The 16680-nt window shown below is 41.1% G+C and overlaps 1 protein-coding gene across 9 annotated transcripts in view; it reads right to left on the reverse strand.

Annotated features, from left to right (window-relative positions):
* TENM2 (teneurin transmembrane protein 2) overlaps positions 1-16680 on the reverse strand; it is a 1471143-nt gene that overhangs the window by 112466 nt on the left and 1341997 nt on the right. For all 9 annotated transcript variants that reach the window (XM_085236695.1, XM_085236691.1, XM_085236690.1 and 6 more), the window contains one exon: positions 6059-6181. In XM_085236695.1, coding sequence (XP_085092821.1) covers positions 6059-6181 — 123 coding nt within the window. The remainder of the gene's footprint in view (positions 1-6058; positions 6182-16680) is intronic.

Below are 16680 nucleotides of genomic sequence, written 5' to 3' on the forward strand. Positions count from 1 at the left end.
AACGGCTTCACTTAAAAACTTTGTCTCTAGAGACTCTTAAAGTAAACCTCTTTTATCGCTTCCTTCAGTCTTCACCTCCTAATGCAGAGCATGCATCTTTCCACCTGATTCACTCCCTCCAGCTATTTTTAGAAGCTTTTCCATTTTGATGGACCACTGCAGATCACATTCAAAGAACATAAACTGCAGTTAAGTGAAGTTACAGATGTGACAGACTGACAAATCTAAGAAAGACCAAACCAAAGAACTCGTATTACCGTGAGCAAATAAACCCCCAGATCATTCTCTCTGCTGAGGGTGGCTGTCTTTAGTTTTGTTTATTCTTGAGTTTAGTTTTGTTTATTCTTGAGTTTAGTTTTGTTTATTCCATGACTCTATGGATACTTGATTTTTTCCCCTGCGATTTCCTCTCTATAAACATCTGCAAAAAGAGAGTTTTAAAAGCGTACTTCTCCTCCTTACCCAGGGGAGTCATTTCAATCTCTCAGTCAAACATATATTTATCAACTAAATAACACTTATTCATTTAAACTGCTGTGTTATTTACCCAGTCGAATTACTATTTTGGCATATACATCTGAAAAGACTGTTTTAGCGCTCAAGTATGTTTGCCTTTGGAGCTATCAGACAGGCGATACATGACAACAGCGAGGCAAACTCCCCCACTTGTCAGTTGGCCTCATCTTTGAGCTGGAGGTCAGCCTCAAGGTGGCAGCTGATACGACGTGCCCATTCAGCCTCTGATTTAAATTACGTCAAGCAGTGTCAGCGATGCAGCAGAACTGCACCTACACCGAGACGAGAAAACTTGGGGTTCGCAGGCTGCTCCGCCACATCAGAGTCAGAATTTAAAACAATAAAAATTGAATCTGGCTACTGCCAGTGTCCTGCTACAGATATCACGTTTAAATAGCAATTACTTCAGTCCTTTGATTGTGTGCCTTTCTAACAGAGATGGCTGCAAAAATGTATCTTGATAATATGTTTGAAAAATATGTGGCAAAATAACCATCCCAACACATCCGTAACAAACTACCAGAACAATCTGGATAATCTCGAATTAATTACGAGGAATAAATATCACCACGATGGTTAAAGAGCTTTCTCCTTCACTTCTCTCCCGGTACCTCTCCACTTCTTCGCTGCAGAGATAGCTTTCCTTTTCTTTAAATCTAACTCATTTTTCTGTTTTCGTATCACCAGAGATTTTTACAGTTGATTCAGAATTCCAATGAGCTGTATGGTATCACTGTGTAATCACTCAATAAAGAAAATAAATATATGTAAGCACTCAAAAATGTATTCCGCCGATTTTCTTCCAAAAAACAAATGATGATAATTAATAATGTTTTTAATGATGGACATTTTTCTCCACCTAAGTTTGTTATTCATATGACCAGGCATTTCTTATTATTTCAGAATTGAAAAAAATAAGTCAATCAGTATTATGCATTACTATCTCACTTATTAATTCCTCTGTGAACCTACACTTCAAAATACCTACTGCTAATTCCTAGGACCCAAGTGAAAAACAGGTAAAATAGATTGACCGCTGATGCAAAACAAATTCCTAGAACTACAATAATGTAAGAAGCCAGGAAATGAGGGTTTGTCTGCAGAAGCTGCTATGACACTTCTTGAACTTGGGTTACGCTGAAGATGCTGAGGTAATAACAAGCTCTATTTAGTGAAGAGGAAGGAGGCTCCTGAATTTGTATGAGCTTCCAGGAGTCCAGCAAAACAGCATCTGAAACAAAGTCAGCATCGGGATTTTTGGCCAGGATAGCATATTTCTATTGTGCTGAAAGAAATTCTGCAAAGGAGCCATCTGCTTAAGACCACTGCTCTGCCTCAGCTGCAGCCAAGCAATCTGGCCCTGCGGGTGGAATTAAGAAACGTCTCTCTGCCACTCTGATACACCCAGAAACATAGGCACATTTTCACATTCCCATGGGCACAGCTTCACAAGATTTGTTGTTTTCAGAATCAAAAGCAAATTATAACTGAAATGAAACGAAGGGCTGTTAGTTCCCAGCATTAAGCAAAGAACAGATTAGCACGGATTCCTGCATCACTGCAATAGTCATCTCTGACGGTGTATAGTACAGTTCACCAAGTAACTCTGAACACAGCAACTCATACCATCATCGTCAACACAATCACAGCAAGTAGAAAGAATTCCTCTTCTGCTCTGCTGAACTTAGTCATACACTTTGCTTATGCTTTGGCAGCCCTGGAGACTGGTGTATTTTCAGAAGACCACATCTGCCACCCTTCATAGGGTCCACATTACTATTCCTGCTCACTAACAAGTTAATTAAGATCTAACTCACATTAGCCACATAAAATTTGGTAAGATTAATCCACCTGGAAAATGACGGCATGTCTTGATTAAACTGAATGAAGATAACAGAAGTGACATTTAAAATACATTGATTGTTATTACATTTTGATCATCTGTTCAAAGCGTCCAAAAGGAAACAGTTGGAACCAAAAGATGCATGCAGTTTACACTGTTAATGAGCTTTGAGGTCTGGTTTCTTGTTTTTTGTTTTTTAAACTTTAAATTTTCTGAAACACGACAATGAAGTCCCTCCTCATGACCCCCAGTCCTGATACTTTCTGATGACTGGGGCATTTTCAGAGTCATTGTTCCTGGAACTCAGGTCAGGGACCAACCTGTTTCACCTGAAACCCAAGCAATATGTAAAGATTCTTTCAATCTACAGTATTTATAATTCCTTCAGTGCTGCTCGTCTGCTGCTCTGATAACAAAATATTTTAAATATTGAAAAAACACTGCTGCATGCAAACCTTTCAACTCTTTCTCAACATAATATGGAAAGAGATGAAGACAAGCTACACAGCTTCACAATGACTGCAGACTTCAGTTTTCCATACCAATGCAAAGCAAATTTCTGCTAAATGAGTAGAATTCCATTTTTTGTCTCCCTACATCTGATAGGTTTTAGGCATCCATCTCAAGCAAGTAAGTTCAGACAGAAGACAGTGTAAAATTTAACAGAAGACTTACATTTCTTCATTTTGTCGTTGCCACTGTATGTACTGAACATGATAACTGGAAATAAGTGTTCTTCATTGGTGATAACTGTATTTTTGAAATCCACATGCCTTGGCGGACTTAGTAAACTGCCTCACTTACTGAGATGAACCTGGATGAAGCTGGTTGGTTCAAAGAAACACAAACCCAGGAATATCTGACTATCAGAACATACATTCAAATCTGCTTTTTCCAATTAGTGAACACATATATAGTAACCAAAGTGATCTTTCCTTGCCTATAATTGCCTTTGGTATCTTTTAAAATGCTCATTTCTAGGGTCGATCTTGTACTTTGTTTTTCAGCTTTATGGAGCCTTAATTTAGCAAATCATAAAAGTAAAAAAATATTGAAGAAATTCTTGATTTTTGTTTTTAAAGTAATATAAAATCTGATGAATTTGTGAGTACACCAAAGACAATATATCAACAGAAAAAAATCTCTAAATACCGCAGTCGGGATTGCAGCTGGAGCTACTTTGGATAGTTCCACATGAATTACACTTATCTCAGGTGCACTCTGAAATGATTAAAGTTGACTTTTATAGTACATTCTGTCAATTAGAAAGGAAACTGCACATACTGTCAGGAAATGTGTCCAGCCTGCTATGTAATTTTAAGTTTAGAATGTATTCATAGCACAGACTAACAGAATCCAGGCACATGAAAGCACTGTAAGGTCACTTAGTTCACCTGTTGGTGAAGAAATGATTGTTCCCAAACACTCTCTTTTTTCCTTTTTTCCACTTCTAGATTGATTACACCAAAATTCTAACATTATCCTTCTGTAATAGTAATAGACCAACAGGCTTCACTCTCAGATTTTTTTTTTCATAACATCTATCCCATTTCTGTAGCAATTCCACAACTCCAAGGCAGCACCAACTTTTGTTTTTTAATGCACTATGAAGGACTACTGCCTTACCGCTTGTTAAGAAGGTAAAATCTCCTTAATGTGTCGATTAATCTAAACCTGGAGTTCAGCACAGCTATGAGAGCCTAAAGGCAAAGGAAGTCATCCTTGGCTTTCCTGCAGTCAGAGCATGGTGGACTTCCCCTGCAGTTTTACAGCAGCACTGAGGACTTTTCTTCCCGTTTCATTTGCTTGTTCCTTTCAGACAACCCCAGCATCAGCAAGACGTAGTGTGCAATTACAAAAAATGTGCGATTGTGTTTTCTTAACAGTGAATTTTGTTTTCATTCTGATAAGAAAATGTGGTAATAATGTAATTCACGTTTCCCTTAAATTGCATTTTTATTATTTCTTACCTAAATTCAGTCTCTTAATAAGGAACAAGCAGATCAAATTGAAATATCTGCCTCTTTCTCCCTGTCTGAATTGCTCTTCTTTAAAATGCCTTACTTGCTGAGTAGGCACAGCTTGTGTTTAAGTGGCTGTTTTCAGACTAGGGGTTAAAGGTTTCTTTGGGAGAGCCATGTTTTGAAAAGAATGGCTTCATCCTGAGCTGTGTCAATTATAAAAAGGTCACTCTCCACAGCCAGAGTCCTGAAAATGGTTGTTGTGTTAAAAGCTGTCAGAGGCTCTCCTAAAAACTGCTGGGGTAGCAATATTAACTTGAACATAATAGAATGAATGGTGAGGTAGAAAAACTTTTCGCTCTTCCCTGCTACAAGAATGTCTGTTTCAGATATTCCTTGTGCTCACCCAAGCCTGTCATTCCCATTACTCCTCTGTGGAAGATTACTTACCTAAATATTTTCTCCTTCCTCCTACAAAATCATCAACATTTCAGGAACCTTCTACAAAATGTCAGAAGAAAACTTTTCCAACACACTCTGAAGAAGCCCAACTGCAGCAATTTAAGACATAACTAGCAGCGCTGCCTCCTGTCTCCTCCACAGGAGGCTACCAATCCCCAACAGCCGGCATCTCTGTCTCTTGAAATGTGCAATGCTAATTAGAGTAGGGTTGGGATGCACTGCCAGAATTTGCACTGCAGTGCCCCAGGCAGACGAGAACATTCAAATTCAACAATTCTGCTGCCCTACATTTGCACAGGGATGGCAACAAAAAGCTGCAGGGGAGGGAATTTGGAAATGTGTTAAACACTGCAGTTGTCTGCTAAGTGACCATAATTGAGGTCCTAGGCTCTTCAGGTTCCTGCCTCAAACCATAGGGTCTCTCACCTGTGTGCAATCTGGAAAGAGTTCAGCAGTAACACAAACATTCTGCCAGGTACTTAGGGATGTGCTGTTCATCGACTGCGTGACCTACAGTAGGAGATGGAAGCCAAGCCAACAAGCTGCTGTCTGAAAACCTACAGTTGTCTTGGCTCAACAAGGACGTTGCATTCCAACAAAAGGAGGAAGCCAAAGCTGGTGCCTCCACAGAAAACGTAAAGAAGCAGAGGTGCAGCAAATCTGCAGCTTGTAAAAAAGCCAGGCATGCCGAAGAACCAAACTCAGCTTTGCTCCCAACACCACTTTGGCTGAGATTCGTCCATCCGTCCCATGCACGTGTCCTGCATTAGCACTTGTTAGCTTAAGGCTTGTTTCGGGGAGCAGCAGGCATGGCGTGGGCTGTGGGTTCTGAACAAAGCCATGCTCAGCTCTAAACAAAGCTGTGCTGCAGACCAGCACTCCGTGGCACCTGGAGCTGGGAGGCCACGTTCTGCCCTACTGCTGCTCTGCTGGTAGGAGCCAGGGAAAGCCGCAGTGCTATGTAGCAAACACCTGAACCTCATCATCATAAGAAAGCATTCAATTTAAATGTTTAAAAGCCTCTTTGCGATAATGTAATTTCTCTTTTTTTAACGTATGCCTTCATAGTCTAAGAAAGCGTTTCTGGTCCCAGACATTTCCTCCTCGCTGCCCTCGCTCTTCATTCTCTACGGCACGCGGTTTTCCCTCAAGCAAAGGAATAACGGCAACGTGCGGCGTGCAACGCGCCACAGCGGCACGGGCCGGGGCTCGCCATGCGCTACACGGCCGGGGCGCGCGCCCAGGGCCGCCCGCAGGCCGAGGCCCCGCAGCTCACCTCTGCCTGCAGGTGGCGCCGCCGCTCCGTCCTCCGCGCCCGCCGCGCCCGGCCGCAGCCCGTTGCTGAAGGTGTGTCCGTCCGCGGGCTGCAGCTGCCAGTTGAGCCCCAGGAGGTGCATCGCTGCCGGAGACACAAAGCGGAGCAGTGAGGCCGCTGCACGCGGACGGGGAGAAGGGGGGGGGGGAAAGGAGATAATTTCAATTAAACGGCTTTTTGGAAAACGCTACGGCGGCTCGTCCCGGAGGAATGGCAGTGTGCTAAAAAAAACAACACAACGGGCAACAACAACAAAAATCAAAACACAGAAGAAAAGCCCGATGACTCCCATCAATCTGTCCCGTTCATTTCTTTATCGGCTAGCGGATCAGTTCAAACCCTGGCAGGCGCTGGGACCGCTCTCGGAGACTCGGTGCTGCCCCACGTTTCTATCGCGTGTGATAATGCCTTTACTGATGGTAAAATTACCTTTAGCTGTGCGTGTACTAATAGCGTGCAATTATTTCACGTTTATTACAACGTATCGACACATTTCATAGTTTCCGTCTTAATTTTGCGGGTTACGCTTCACCGGCAAACCCGGCTCTGCCAATCCTCCAACCGAGCGCAAGGAGCTCCGCTGCCTGAACCGCACCCAGCAGCGCGGGCATCGCGGCCCCGCACCGCACCCGGCCCCGCATCAACAGCGGAGGCCGCACGGCCACGGCCGGCGCTGAGGATTCTGGAGTGGGAGAAGGGCTGCTGCAGTGCCTTCACAACAGCGTGAGCTCTAGGCGCAGCGGCAGGGGCTAATTGAATAACTCCTGTGCATAATGCATGAGACTTGACAGGTCTGAATCACTCAGCTGTGGATTTATGTGCATCTTCACTTTGTATAAACAGAAGCTACCTGAATACATCTCCATACTTCCATCATATTATCCCCGTGGCATCCTCCCGATGCAGAGGACTGAAAAGGCCACTGTGCAGTTTCTGTGTTCCTGCTCCATCCTGCTCGCTCGCTCACTTCCACCACCCAGAACTCAGTATTTTCAGTTATGTGCTGCGGTGGTGTTTGAGGGGCGTGCTGTCAGCTGGCAGAGAACACCAGCATTACAATGATGGGCACCATCAGTGTTCCCTCCTGCAGTGTCAGACCCACGTGCCAGCGCTGTGGTGTGGACAGGAGTGGCAACTGCCAGCTGCTGCGAGCTTCAATGTCAGGGCAAAGCAGTTCCTGCAGAGCTGCAGTTTGTAGCTCTCGAGACACCATCGGACACATTGCCTCGGGACAGAAGGATTCATGGGAGTGGGACTGATCCATACATATATTCTTACAAATGAAGAAAAATAGCCTGAAATGATGCTTAGCTGAGCAACAAGTCCTGGAAAGTTAACAAAAAAGTTGTATTGGATCAAATGTTTTATTCAACTACAACTTTTTTCGCTTTGCCAAAACAAACGTTTTGAAGAGCTTTTCAGCCTAATCTCAAGCAAACGATTTTCTTTTCAGCACGGCAAAGCTCACGTAACAGGCAGATCGCTGCCTGGCCCCGCTGGGGGCAGACACTGCATGGCAGCACAGGGCCGGGCACCAACCTGCTGCCACCAGGCGTCCTGCTGCGCCTCTACCGTAAGCAAAGGGCATTGCAGATTCCCAGAATGAAAACTAGTGGTGGAGAATTAGACTTTGGTGTTTTATCCTCTATTCAAAGTTGCAATTATTTCTTTACTGCAGGTGTAACCATAAATGTAGGTCATTTGAGGAGATGAAATTCTGTTGCTTCAAGTATGAACCGCTCTTTACAACAAAGAGATGAAGAAATCATAACTAATAACCTGTCCAAGAGAATTATAGTCGCTAACTCATAATTACCAGGTAGATTTATACAACGAATTAAAAAAGATATTAAGGAAAACCTTGATCCATCTGCTTCCAAGTTTGCCATGATTTCATTAGTGACTGCACCGCTCGGTGTTTTAATCACAAACACACGAGGTAGGTGCAATTACAGCTCCTTCTTAATGGGGCAGGGGTTTGCGCATCTGCTGCAGCTCCCTGCAGAGCCAAAGATGAGGATCTCCTGCACAGCTCACGTAGCCACTGCTTGATCCCCATCCTTCCAGTAAGACAAGCGGAATCATAAATGTGAGGAGCGTTCATCTTCCACCAAGAACACAGTGTGAAAAGTATGTCATGGGGGCCTGCGGGGAGAGCTCCGTGTTTGTACTGCACATAGCAAGCCTGAGTAGCAGCTAAGCAGTGAGAACAAGGAGATACCTATTCCCTCTTGCTTCAGCATGACACGAGATGGGGAATTTATATGATTAACCTTTTGTTCTATTAATCAAAAAAAAAAAGCCTCCAGCAAAGCAATAAGCAGAAGCCCATTAAATTAGAAATACTGAGACCCACTCAGAAGTTGCGTGTGTGCGTATCAGACGAAAAATTTGGCCTTGAGAATTTTTGTCCCTCCTCTGCTTATTTCTATTGTTGGTTTTTATATTTGCTGTTTCAAACAACACCTAAACAACCTGTGATGCCATGACTGCCTCCTTTCCCAGACTCTGGTCGGGTTCTGACCACACTTTCCCTCTCTGTGGCTATGTGTCCACCAGCCAGCCGAGCTGGGACACGCAGCCAGACCCATGTGCTGAGACAGACTGGAGACCTGGCTCTGGGGGCTGTCTGGTGCCCACAGCCGTGGCCTCACAGATCACCAAGGGGAGCACTGCTCTTCCACACCAGCCCACTTACTCAGAGACAGCTCCCAACCTCCAACATACGGTTTACAGATTAACCCTTCAGAAGAAGTGCCATTTTATATTATGCATATGATACATTTATAAATTATAGTTCTGCATGTTTTGTAGGTATTTAACTGCATTTGTTTGCTTTCCTCCTCAGCATTTAAGCACATTCTCCACGTTCTGGCTTTGAATTTCAAACATTGAGCTTGTCACAGTTTATCTGGTTCATTTAACACTAACATAAGCAACTCAGGAGATTGAATTGTACATTTATATTCTCTAACAATGATACTACAGCAACACATGAAATGAAACCATTGAAATTTAGGTAGAAAAAACAAAACACACACACACACAAAAACAAACAAACAAACAAAAACAAACACAAGAAACCAACCTTACCACAGTGAGACATGCACACACGGTGAAAGCACATAAAACTGGAAGCTAAAGCTGCATGTCCATCAAGAACAAAAGCAGAGAGCTAGTTTAGCACTAAAGGTGGTACAGCTGTCAAGTATCAATCTAGGACTTGCATATGGTAGAGGTTACCAGAATGAATCACACCTTATTTTAAGAAATCCCCAACGGCATGCAGATCCCCAGACAAATGAGAAAATCTGCATATGAAACTTTCTTGAATGTTCTCTAAGACTCCTCTTTAGTTCAATCCCTCTGTGTGGCCACAGCCCCAGTTTCCACACCAGTCAGAGCTCAGTCTAATGGACAACATTTTCCAAGCTAGGAAAGCTCTCTGTCCTCCCTTGGCACACATTTTTCTAAAATGGGAGGCCTTTGGTCTTTTCATTCATTGGAGTACTATAACTGAGAGCCCGCCACCAGGACAGAATCAATTTTTGCACTTAGACCTTCCCTCCACGGTACTCCTTAAAAGGAGGAATACACAGATGAACGATCATCATGTTTCCCATTCCTAGTGCATCTTTCCAGTTAAGAACTGGGAGATATACATCACTGCTTTATCAGGAAACAGTATTCCCAAAGCAACTCAAAAAGTTGGGAAGATTATAAACATGTCCAGAATAATGAGTGTTTCTACATAGTAACTTTCCAAGTTACCATGCATACTAAACAACCGTAAAGCACTTCCCCTTGTCAACTTTACCCTGTGAACCTACCAAACTATGATCTCACTTTGTGAGGATGTATCTAGACACGGTATTCTATTAATTTCAGCAGCTTCATCTTTTTTCATGTGAAAAATAAATTGGTCTGCATCAAAAACGACATTAGAAAACAGACACTAAAAGCACCTTTGCTTTATGCAGGCTATTCGATCACAGGAGAGTGGACACTCTAGAAAGAATTTCCTTTCTGATCAGTTATGAAGTGAATAATGTGATAACTCTTGTTATTCTGGTATACTTAATTAGTTTTGAGTGACAAAAGTATGATTTCCAAATCAGGCCTAATGAATCATGGACAAGCTGAAACAAAAGGTTCCTAATAAATCTTAGCAACATGTAATTTTATAGCGTATCTGCTTAAAAAATTTCTGCACATGCATTTTTTATTATGTTATGATGCATTAAAACACTATACCGACTATATAAATCAGAAGTGGGTGTGCAGATAGATTTTTGTATAAATATTATAGATAATTAAAACAACATACCGTCCATATAGTTATATAAGGTGAAGAAACATAGCATTTGATTCCTCTGTGAACATAAAGATGGGTGACCCGAATGACTTGGCAAGAATAAATGTATCCCAAGAAATTAAAAAAAAATAATAATTAAACCATGATCTCTTGTGATCATGTGCCCCTATTACAGTGGGAATTATGATACATCACAGTTAGCAGCCTCTCCTGCAGAGGTATCATGCACAGGGATGGCAGGATTCTGAAGGTCAGAAATGAGGAACAGGGGAACTGCGCATGAAAAACTTACACAGTGCCTGAGTGCACTGTGCTTGGCTCTAACTAATGCTCTCTAGCTGGGGAGCAGGGATTATTGGGTGTAATGACAAAGTTAAGGAGCCTTCCCTAGCTCTTCACAATTCATGTTAACACACACACACAACCAGATCTTGCTAAATGAAGTTTTAATTGAGAGCCATATTTTGGTAGCGTCTTCTAACTGAACACAGAGAACAGCTAGCTTTCATCAGATGAGCAATTCTGCAAGTGTTCATGTATGCAGTATGTCCGCGTTGCAGACAGCAGAATTCTTTTCCCACAAAGGGATTTGGCAACATGTGCCTGAAAAAATCTTCAATAAGCCTTGGATGTTTTGCAGAGGCTTTTTTACCTTTCCCCAGGTAATTCTGTGGGCCAGTCTTTGTCTGCATGTGCAGCAGAGGAATACAAGCACTGTCAGTATGCAGCTACAATGAGCTGTACGGCCTCATATTTATAGATGACACTGTCTGAAGGAAAACTGCCGGACCTCAGGACCTGGACTTGCAATTACAAAGGTTCCTTTGTATTCTGTTACTGGCAGAATGGGACAGTGTCCACAGAAAGTTGTAAACTGTGGTTCCTTAGGTTTAACATATGATAAAGTGTTTGGAAAACCATTACCGTAGAACGGGAGACTTCACTATTCAAAGAGAGCAGTTTTGAAATGAATGCATGTGAATGAGTTATCATTTCTCTTTGCTAATATACAGCAATGTGTTTCCTAAATTTCAGGACTAGCTGTCAGAACTTTCAGTTCTTCCCCGTTCTTTGACATTCTTCTAAACTTTCATAATGAGATAATTTACTCTCAGGAAACAGAATGGTTTTGGTTCCATTGCAGTCTGCTAAAAAAAAAAAATCAAAAGCAAACATGTGATAGTTGCATGTGAATTAGCAATGAAAGAAATGTGCTTAATGCCTACGCAAACTATGTTGATGCCACATTGGGTCTTCTTAGGCAAGCAGAGGAGAAATAAACACCATGCTGCGAGACACCCAGTGTGGCTGGAACAGAGATGCTGGAGTACTCTTAAGGATCTCTGAGAGAGCTCAGTAGATGCTATCGTGTTCCCAAACCACCTTCTAAAGGCAAAGGCACATGGACTGCTGGGTGGACAAGTGTCTTCTTTTTTACTTATCTACGTGACATTTAAAATAGTATTTTAAAAAAAACTGAGGTAAGGGAGGGTTCCAAATGAAAACCAGGCCATGCAGGGTGGAGACAAGTCTGCTGCTGATGTGGCATTGTTCATGGCAAAGGCAGAGCAAGAACTGCATAAGCATGTAATGCAGCTGAATGACTGCACAGTCAAGTAGCAGACAAAATTCAAGATTAAGATAAAATAAAACATACTGGAGAAGAGTAGCCTTAGCTCTATGTATATTCATTAAGTATTCCATTACTTAATAGTCTCCGAGTATAAAACAATGGTCTCTGAGCTGACTGTTTTCGGACAGAGAAAGTTTGAGCTAAATGATAAAGTTCTCTGAAAATTTCAATTCAGCATTCAAGTAAGTCAAAAGAGAGCATCAAACATCGAATCATATAGGAAAAGTGAACTAAGTAAGGAATATTGCCATGACACCTGACTGCTTCTCAGAAACAACCCAAAACCAGAGGTTGGAACATCAGTGGGGAAAAGCACATATCTGCTCTGCTTGTTCATACAAGACATCCACATTTGGATGCTGGCAATAAGTTATGAGGTTATTTGACTTTTATCTGACCTGACACAGCTGTTCCTGCACGTATACATCACTCCTTGGTGTATCTACATGTCCCCAAGTTCCTTGACATGTTTGATGTATTTTTATCCCCTACCCTGTACCACAGCACATCCTCTACCCATCCACCAGCCCAGACACACCAAGTGATGTTTAGATCAACACATCACAGGCAAACCTTTGAATTTTTATGCCACAAAGCATTTCCTAGAAGCAGTGTGATTTTTAGGTACCCTAGGGCATAAGCTTCAGTACATCTAAATGAGCTAGGAATGCAGTGTATGAAATGGCAAACAAAGCTTGTTTTTCACTTTGCACGTCTCAACCTTGTGTAGTTATTCACCAGCACAACAGTAAATACCCTGTTTAATTAAGAGCAAAGAAAAGCTATCATTACAAGAGAAGTACTTTTTAAAATATCTTGCTGGAGGTTTCAAAAGCACAAGAGATGAGACTTCAGCTGTAACATTTTGTAAGACATCTGAAGTTAAAAAACTCTCTAGACTGCCAGTTCTGCTACTAACGATCCTACAGATGTTGTGTAAAATATTTGGATGTACTGATCATTGTCTCCTCTACTGGTGAGCATTCAGTTGTTTGCAGCAAAGTTAAAATACTGTTTCAAACACAGATCACTTGATCTAGTTTTAATATTATTATTTTAGAATTTATACAAAAAGTATGGCTTATTGACCATGACCACTACGTTCAACAACAAATGGATGGTTCATTTCCAAAGCCATGAATTCTCACTAAATCATGTTAATTATCACAATGCTATTTGGTATGCATTACATGTTCTTAATAATTTTGAATTAAAATTACATTTGGGAATTCCATTTAAAGCACTACCAAAATGCACAACTTTAGAAGTCACAGCTCTCACTATTTTCAACAGAACAATAGGCATTTCTGGATTATGGCTGGAGAGCCCAACAAAGAACCAATTTTTTTTGTCTTATTTATCCTATATAATGTTGAACATGATATTTTACTTCTTAGTATTGGTTTTGTTTTTTTTTAATTTACAGTTTTAAGAAATGGAGAACTTCACTAACTACACTGCAGCTTATTTCTGTATCTTTTTACCTTTTTTTTTTTTAATTTCTCCATCTGTGGTATTAAACTGATATTGTTGTTCATCTGCATTTCTATTTTCTATACTTAACTGTGTCTGACCTCTTCAGTAGTTTTACTTAAATAATAATCATAATCTTAAACTTCTGCTAACTTTCCAAAGAGAAGCACAGTCTGTCTTTTTGTACTACTAGAAATATCTTGAGGAATACTTACTAACCCAGCAGGCTTATGAAACAACGCACGTAACACATGCCAGGCTGCATGTTCTACTTGCCTTCCTGCAGCTGCCGAGAGAATACAACTCTATCTTGCTCTACATAAGAGTGGTCTTATAAATGTCATCACAGTAAAACTTGATTTTTGATGCTTTGCTTTCCAGGACATAAGCCGAAGGAAACTGAGGCAGACTCTTATTTCTGCCTCTGCAGTCTGCAGTGCCAGTGCTTGCTGAGTACAGGGGCAGCACACAGCTCCCCTTGGTGGCAGAGATGTCAGGCATGCTCTGTTTGCTCACCAGGGTGACACAGGGATACAGTGCCTTTCTGAAAGCACAATGGAAAGTTGACTTCAACAATCTTACCCATAGGAAAGCGTTCCTCAGGCATAATTTCACCCTCAGCATGTAAACTCTTCTAGATAATAAATTGTTTAGGACAGGACTCTTGCTTTATGAGGCATTTCTAGCCCCAGAAGCATTCTATGGAAATACCATAAAAAAATCGATGAATGGGTGCATTGTTATAATAAGCCAAACTTCTGCTGAGATTTACTAATTGCTTCCATTTGAATAAACGTTCCTGAAGATGAAACAGGAAATGGAAGGAAAGCCACAAGATGTTTGATTGTCACTGTGTTCACAGGGAAGAAATGGGGGGACCCAAAAAAAACCTTTTTCTTTTTTTTTAATTTAAATTGTTCACACACTCCCTCCAAGCTAACTGATTTCTTTCCTATGTACGTCAGTAAATTGAAAGGAATGAATTTTCAAAGCACAGCATGAAAGATATGCCCACAAATCCCATTAGTGGTAATGTGATTTGTCTGCTTATCTGCCATGCAATGCTTTGAAAGTTCATTCCTCTATATCCAACTTCAGCCTTTCCACTTCCAAAATACTTGAAAAGCTTACACACACACTTACTGTTACTTCTGGGGGTGGCAGTGGGGAGCAGGTATGGCTCCCCGTCCTCAATTCCAAGGATAACGACAGAGCCTCCGACTGCAGGAACAGCAGTGCTACCTCAGATTGCTCTCAGTTCCCCAGGCACTGTTCTGCCCGGGACTGACAAAGAACTCTTATTTTATACTTTTTAACTTTTCTCTTTTTGGTCCTGAAAACTGAAATGTTTTGATTTTGTGCCACTTTCTGAGAGACTTCTTTTTTGTCACAAGAAGGATAACAGTATTGCATGCTACCTTCACAATCTGGAATCTCACAACAAAGACCTTAAAGGGAGGCAGAATGCAGTGCACTATTCATTTATTCTCATGACAGCCCTTAGATTGTAGAGAGCATAGAAAACTGGCACAAGATTAATCAGTTCCTCAGAATGTATAAAATGAACTCACTCCTTATGGCAATTTAAAGAGCCAAGGCTGCAGCCTTTTTGGTCTTGCATCTGAATTAGGTGGTTGTAACTAATCAGAAAGGTGTTTATATTTGTATTAATTAACATAGTATCTTTCAGCCTGAAAGGTCCCACGTCACGCAGCAGAATATCCTCACCGCCAGCACTGCCAAAACACCGCCGCTTCTGAAAAAGGCTTACAGCAGCAGCAAGGGATACTTTTGACAAAAACACAATAGAAACTCTAATTTCTCAGAGCAACTGTGAGCATTTAATGTTAACACAAAGCAAACTGAATTCAGTTTTAATTTCACACCTAAAAGGCACCATTATCACGAATGAAGTACTCTATTCTTTTCCAGAAGGAAGAACCTAGCTGAGATCTGAAACTGCAGTTTCAAGCAATGTAGACATCAACACGCTCCCTTACTGCACTGACACACAGGTTTACAAGAATTACACTATACACCTGGAATTGCAGCTTTACTTTTAATACTAACTGTAGTTCTCAGGGATATCATCTCAAACGTTTACTGGACTATGTTCATCTTTCAAAACTGCAGCTGCATCTCTACAAACATGCTGGACGAGGCTCTGCTCATCTCACTCTTCCAAAGCACTGAGACCTTGAACCTCTGATTGCTATTATCCGTATTGATTAAAAAAATACTTTTTACCTTTACTGCTCTTTAGCATACACTACATGAAATTGAACTATGTAATTATGAATGGCCAGATTTCTGTCCTCAGTGTAAGACAGAGCAGTTTCTCCAGGCAGACTATATTCTCCCCTTAACAGAAATTATACAGATCGGCCTAATTGAATCATGCGAATGTAAAACACTGGATGAGTGAGAAAATGTAAAGTTTTACTCTCTACAAAAATAATTATTGAATGTAGAAGTTCATTACAAAGAGAAAATAAATGAAAAAAAAAAAAAAAAGATGAAAAATAAACATGATTTCTTCTCCTCTAAGCTTCTTGCTCATATTCAATACTACGTACTGTTTATGGTTCCTTCGTGATGGGCTTCAAAAGATGTATTATAAACATAGCCTAAATTGCATCTTGGAATTAAAATACGATTACAGATTATATTTAGCATCTAGGCAGAATTACACTTGATGCATGCCTTGCAAAGCTGATGTTTGTAATGCACTTGGAATTAAAAATTCTACTGATCCAGAATAGAAACATACTTGAAAAATAAAAATACAGGTTTTATTTAACAGATGTCTTATACAAAGAAACAATCAGGCCTTCTATTCCTGTTTTTTAATAGTTCCTTTTTAAAAAGAAGTAATTTTAAAACCGGATTTTAGTTATTTTTGAGAAAATATTTTATCTGTTCTCCTTACATGATTTTCACTAACGATTTCTCATCATGGGTTTACTATAACTGAGACTGCAACACCTGAGATTCTAACGCCTCTCCCATGAGGACAGGCTGAGAGCTGGGGCTGTGCCGCATGGAGAAGAGAAGGCTAGGGGGAGAGCTGAGAGCGACCTTCAGTATCTAAAGAAGAACAGAGGGGGCAGACTCTTCAGCTAGGTCTGCCATGGTGGGACAAAGGGAAATGGTTTCAAACTA

This window comes from Meleagris gallopavo, chromosome 15 (assembly GCF_905368555.1).
Source record: "Meleagris gallopavo chromosome 15, MGAL_WU_HG_1.1, whole genome shotgun sequence".
Taxonomy (NCBI): Eukaryota; Metazoa; Chordata; class Aves; order Galliformes; family Phasianidae; genus Meleagris; species Meleagris gallopavo.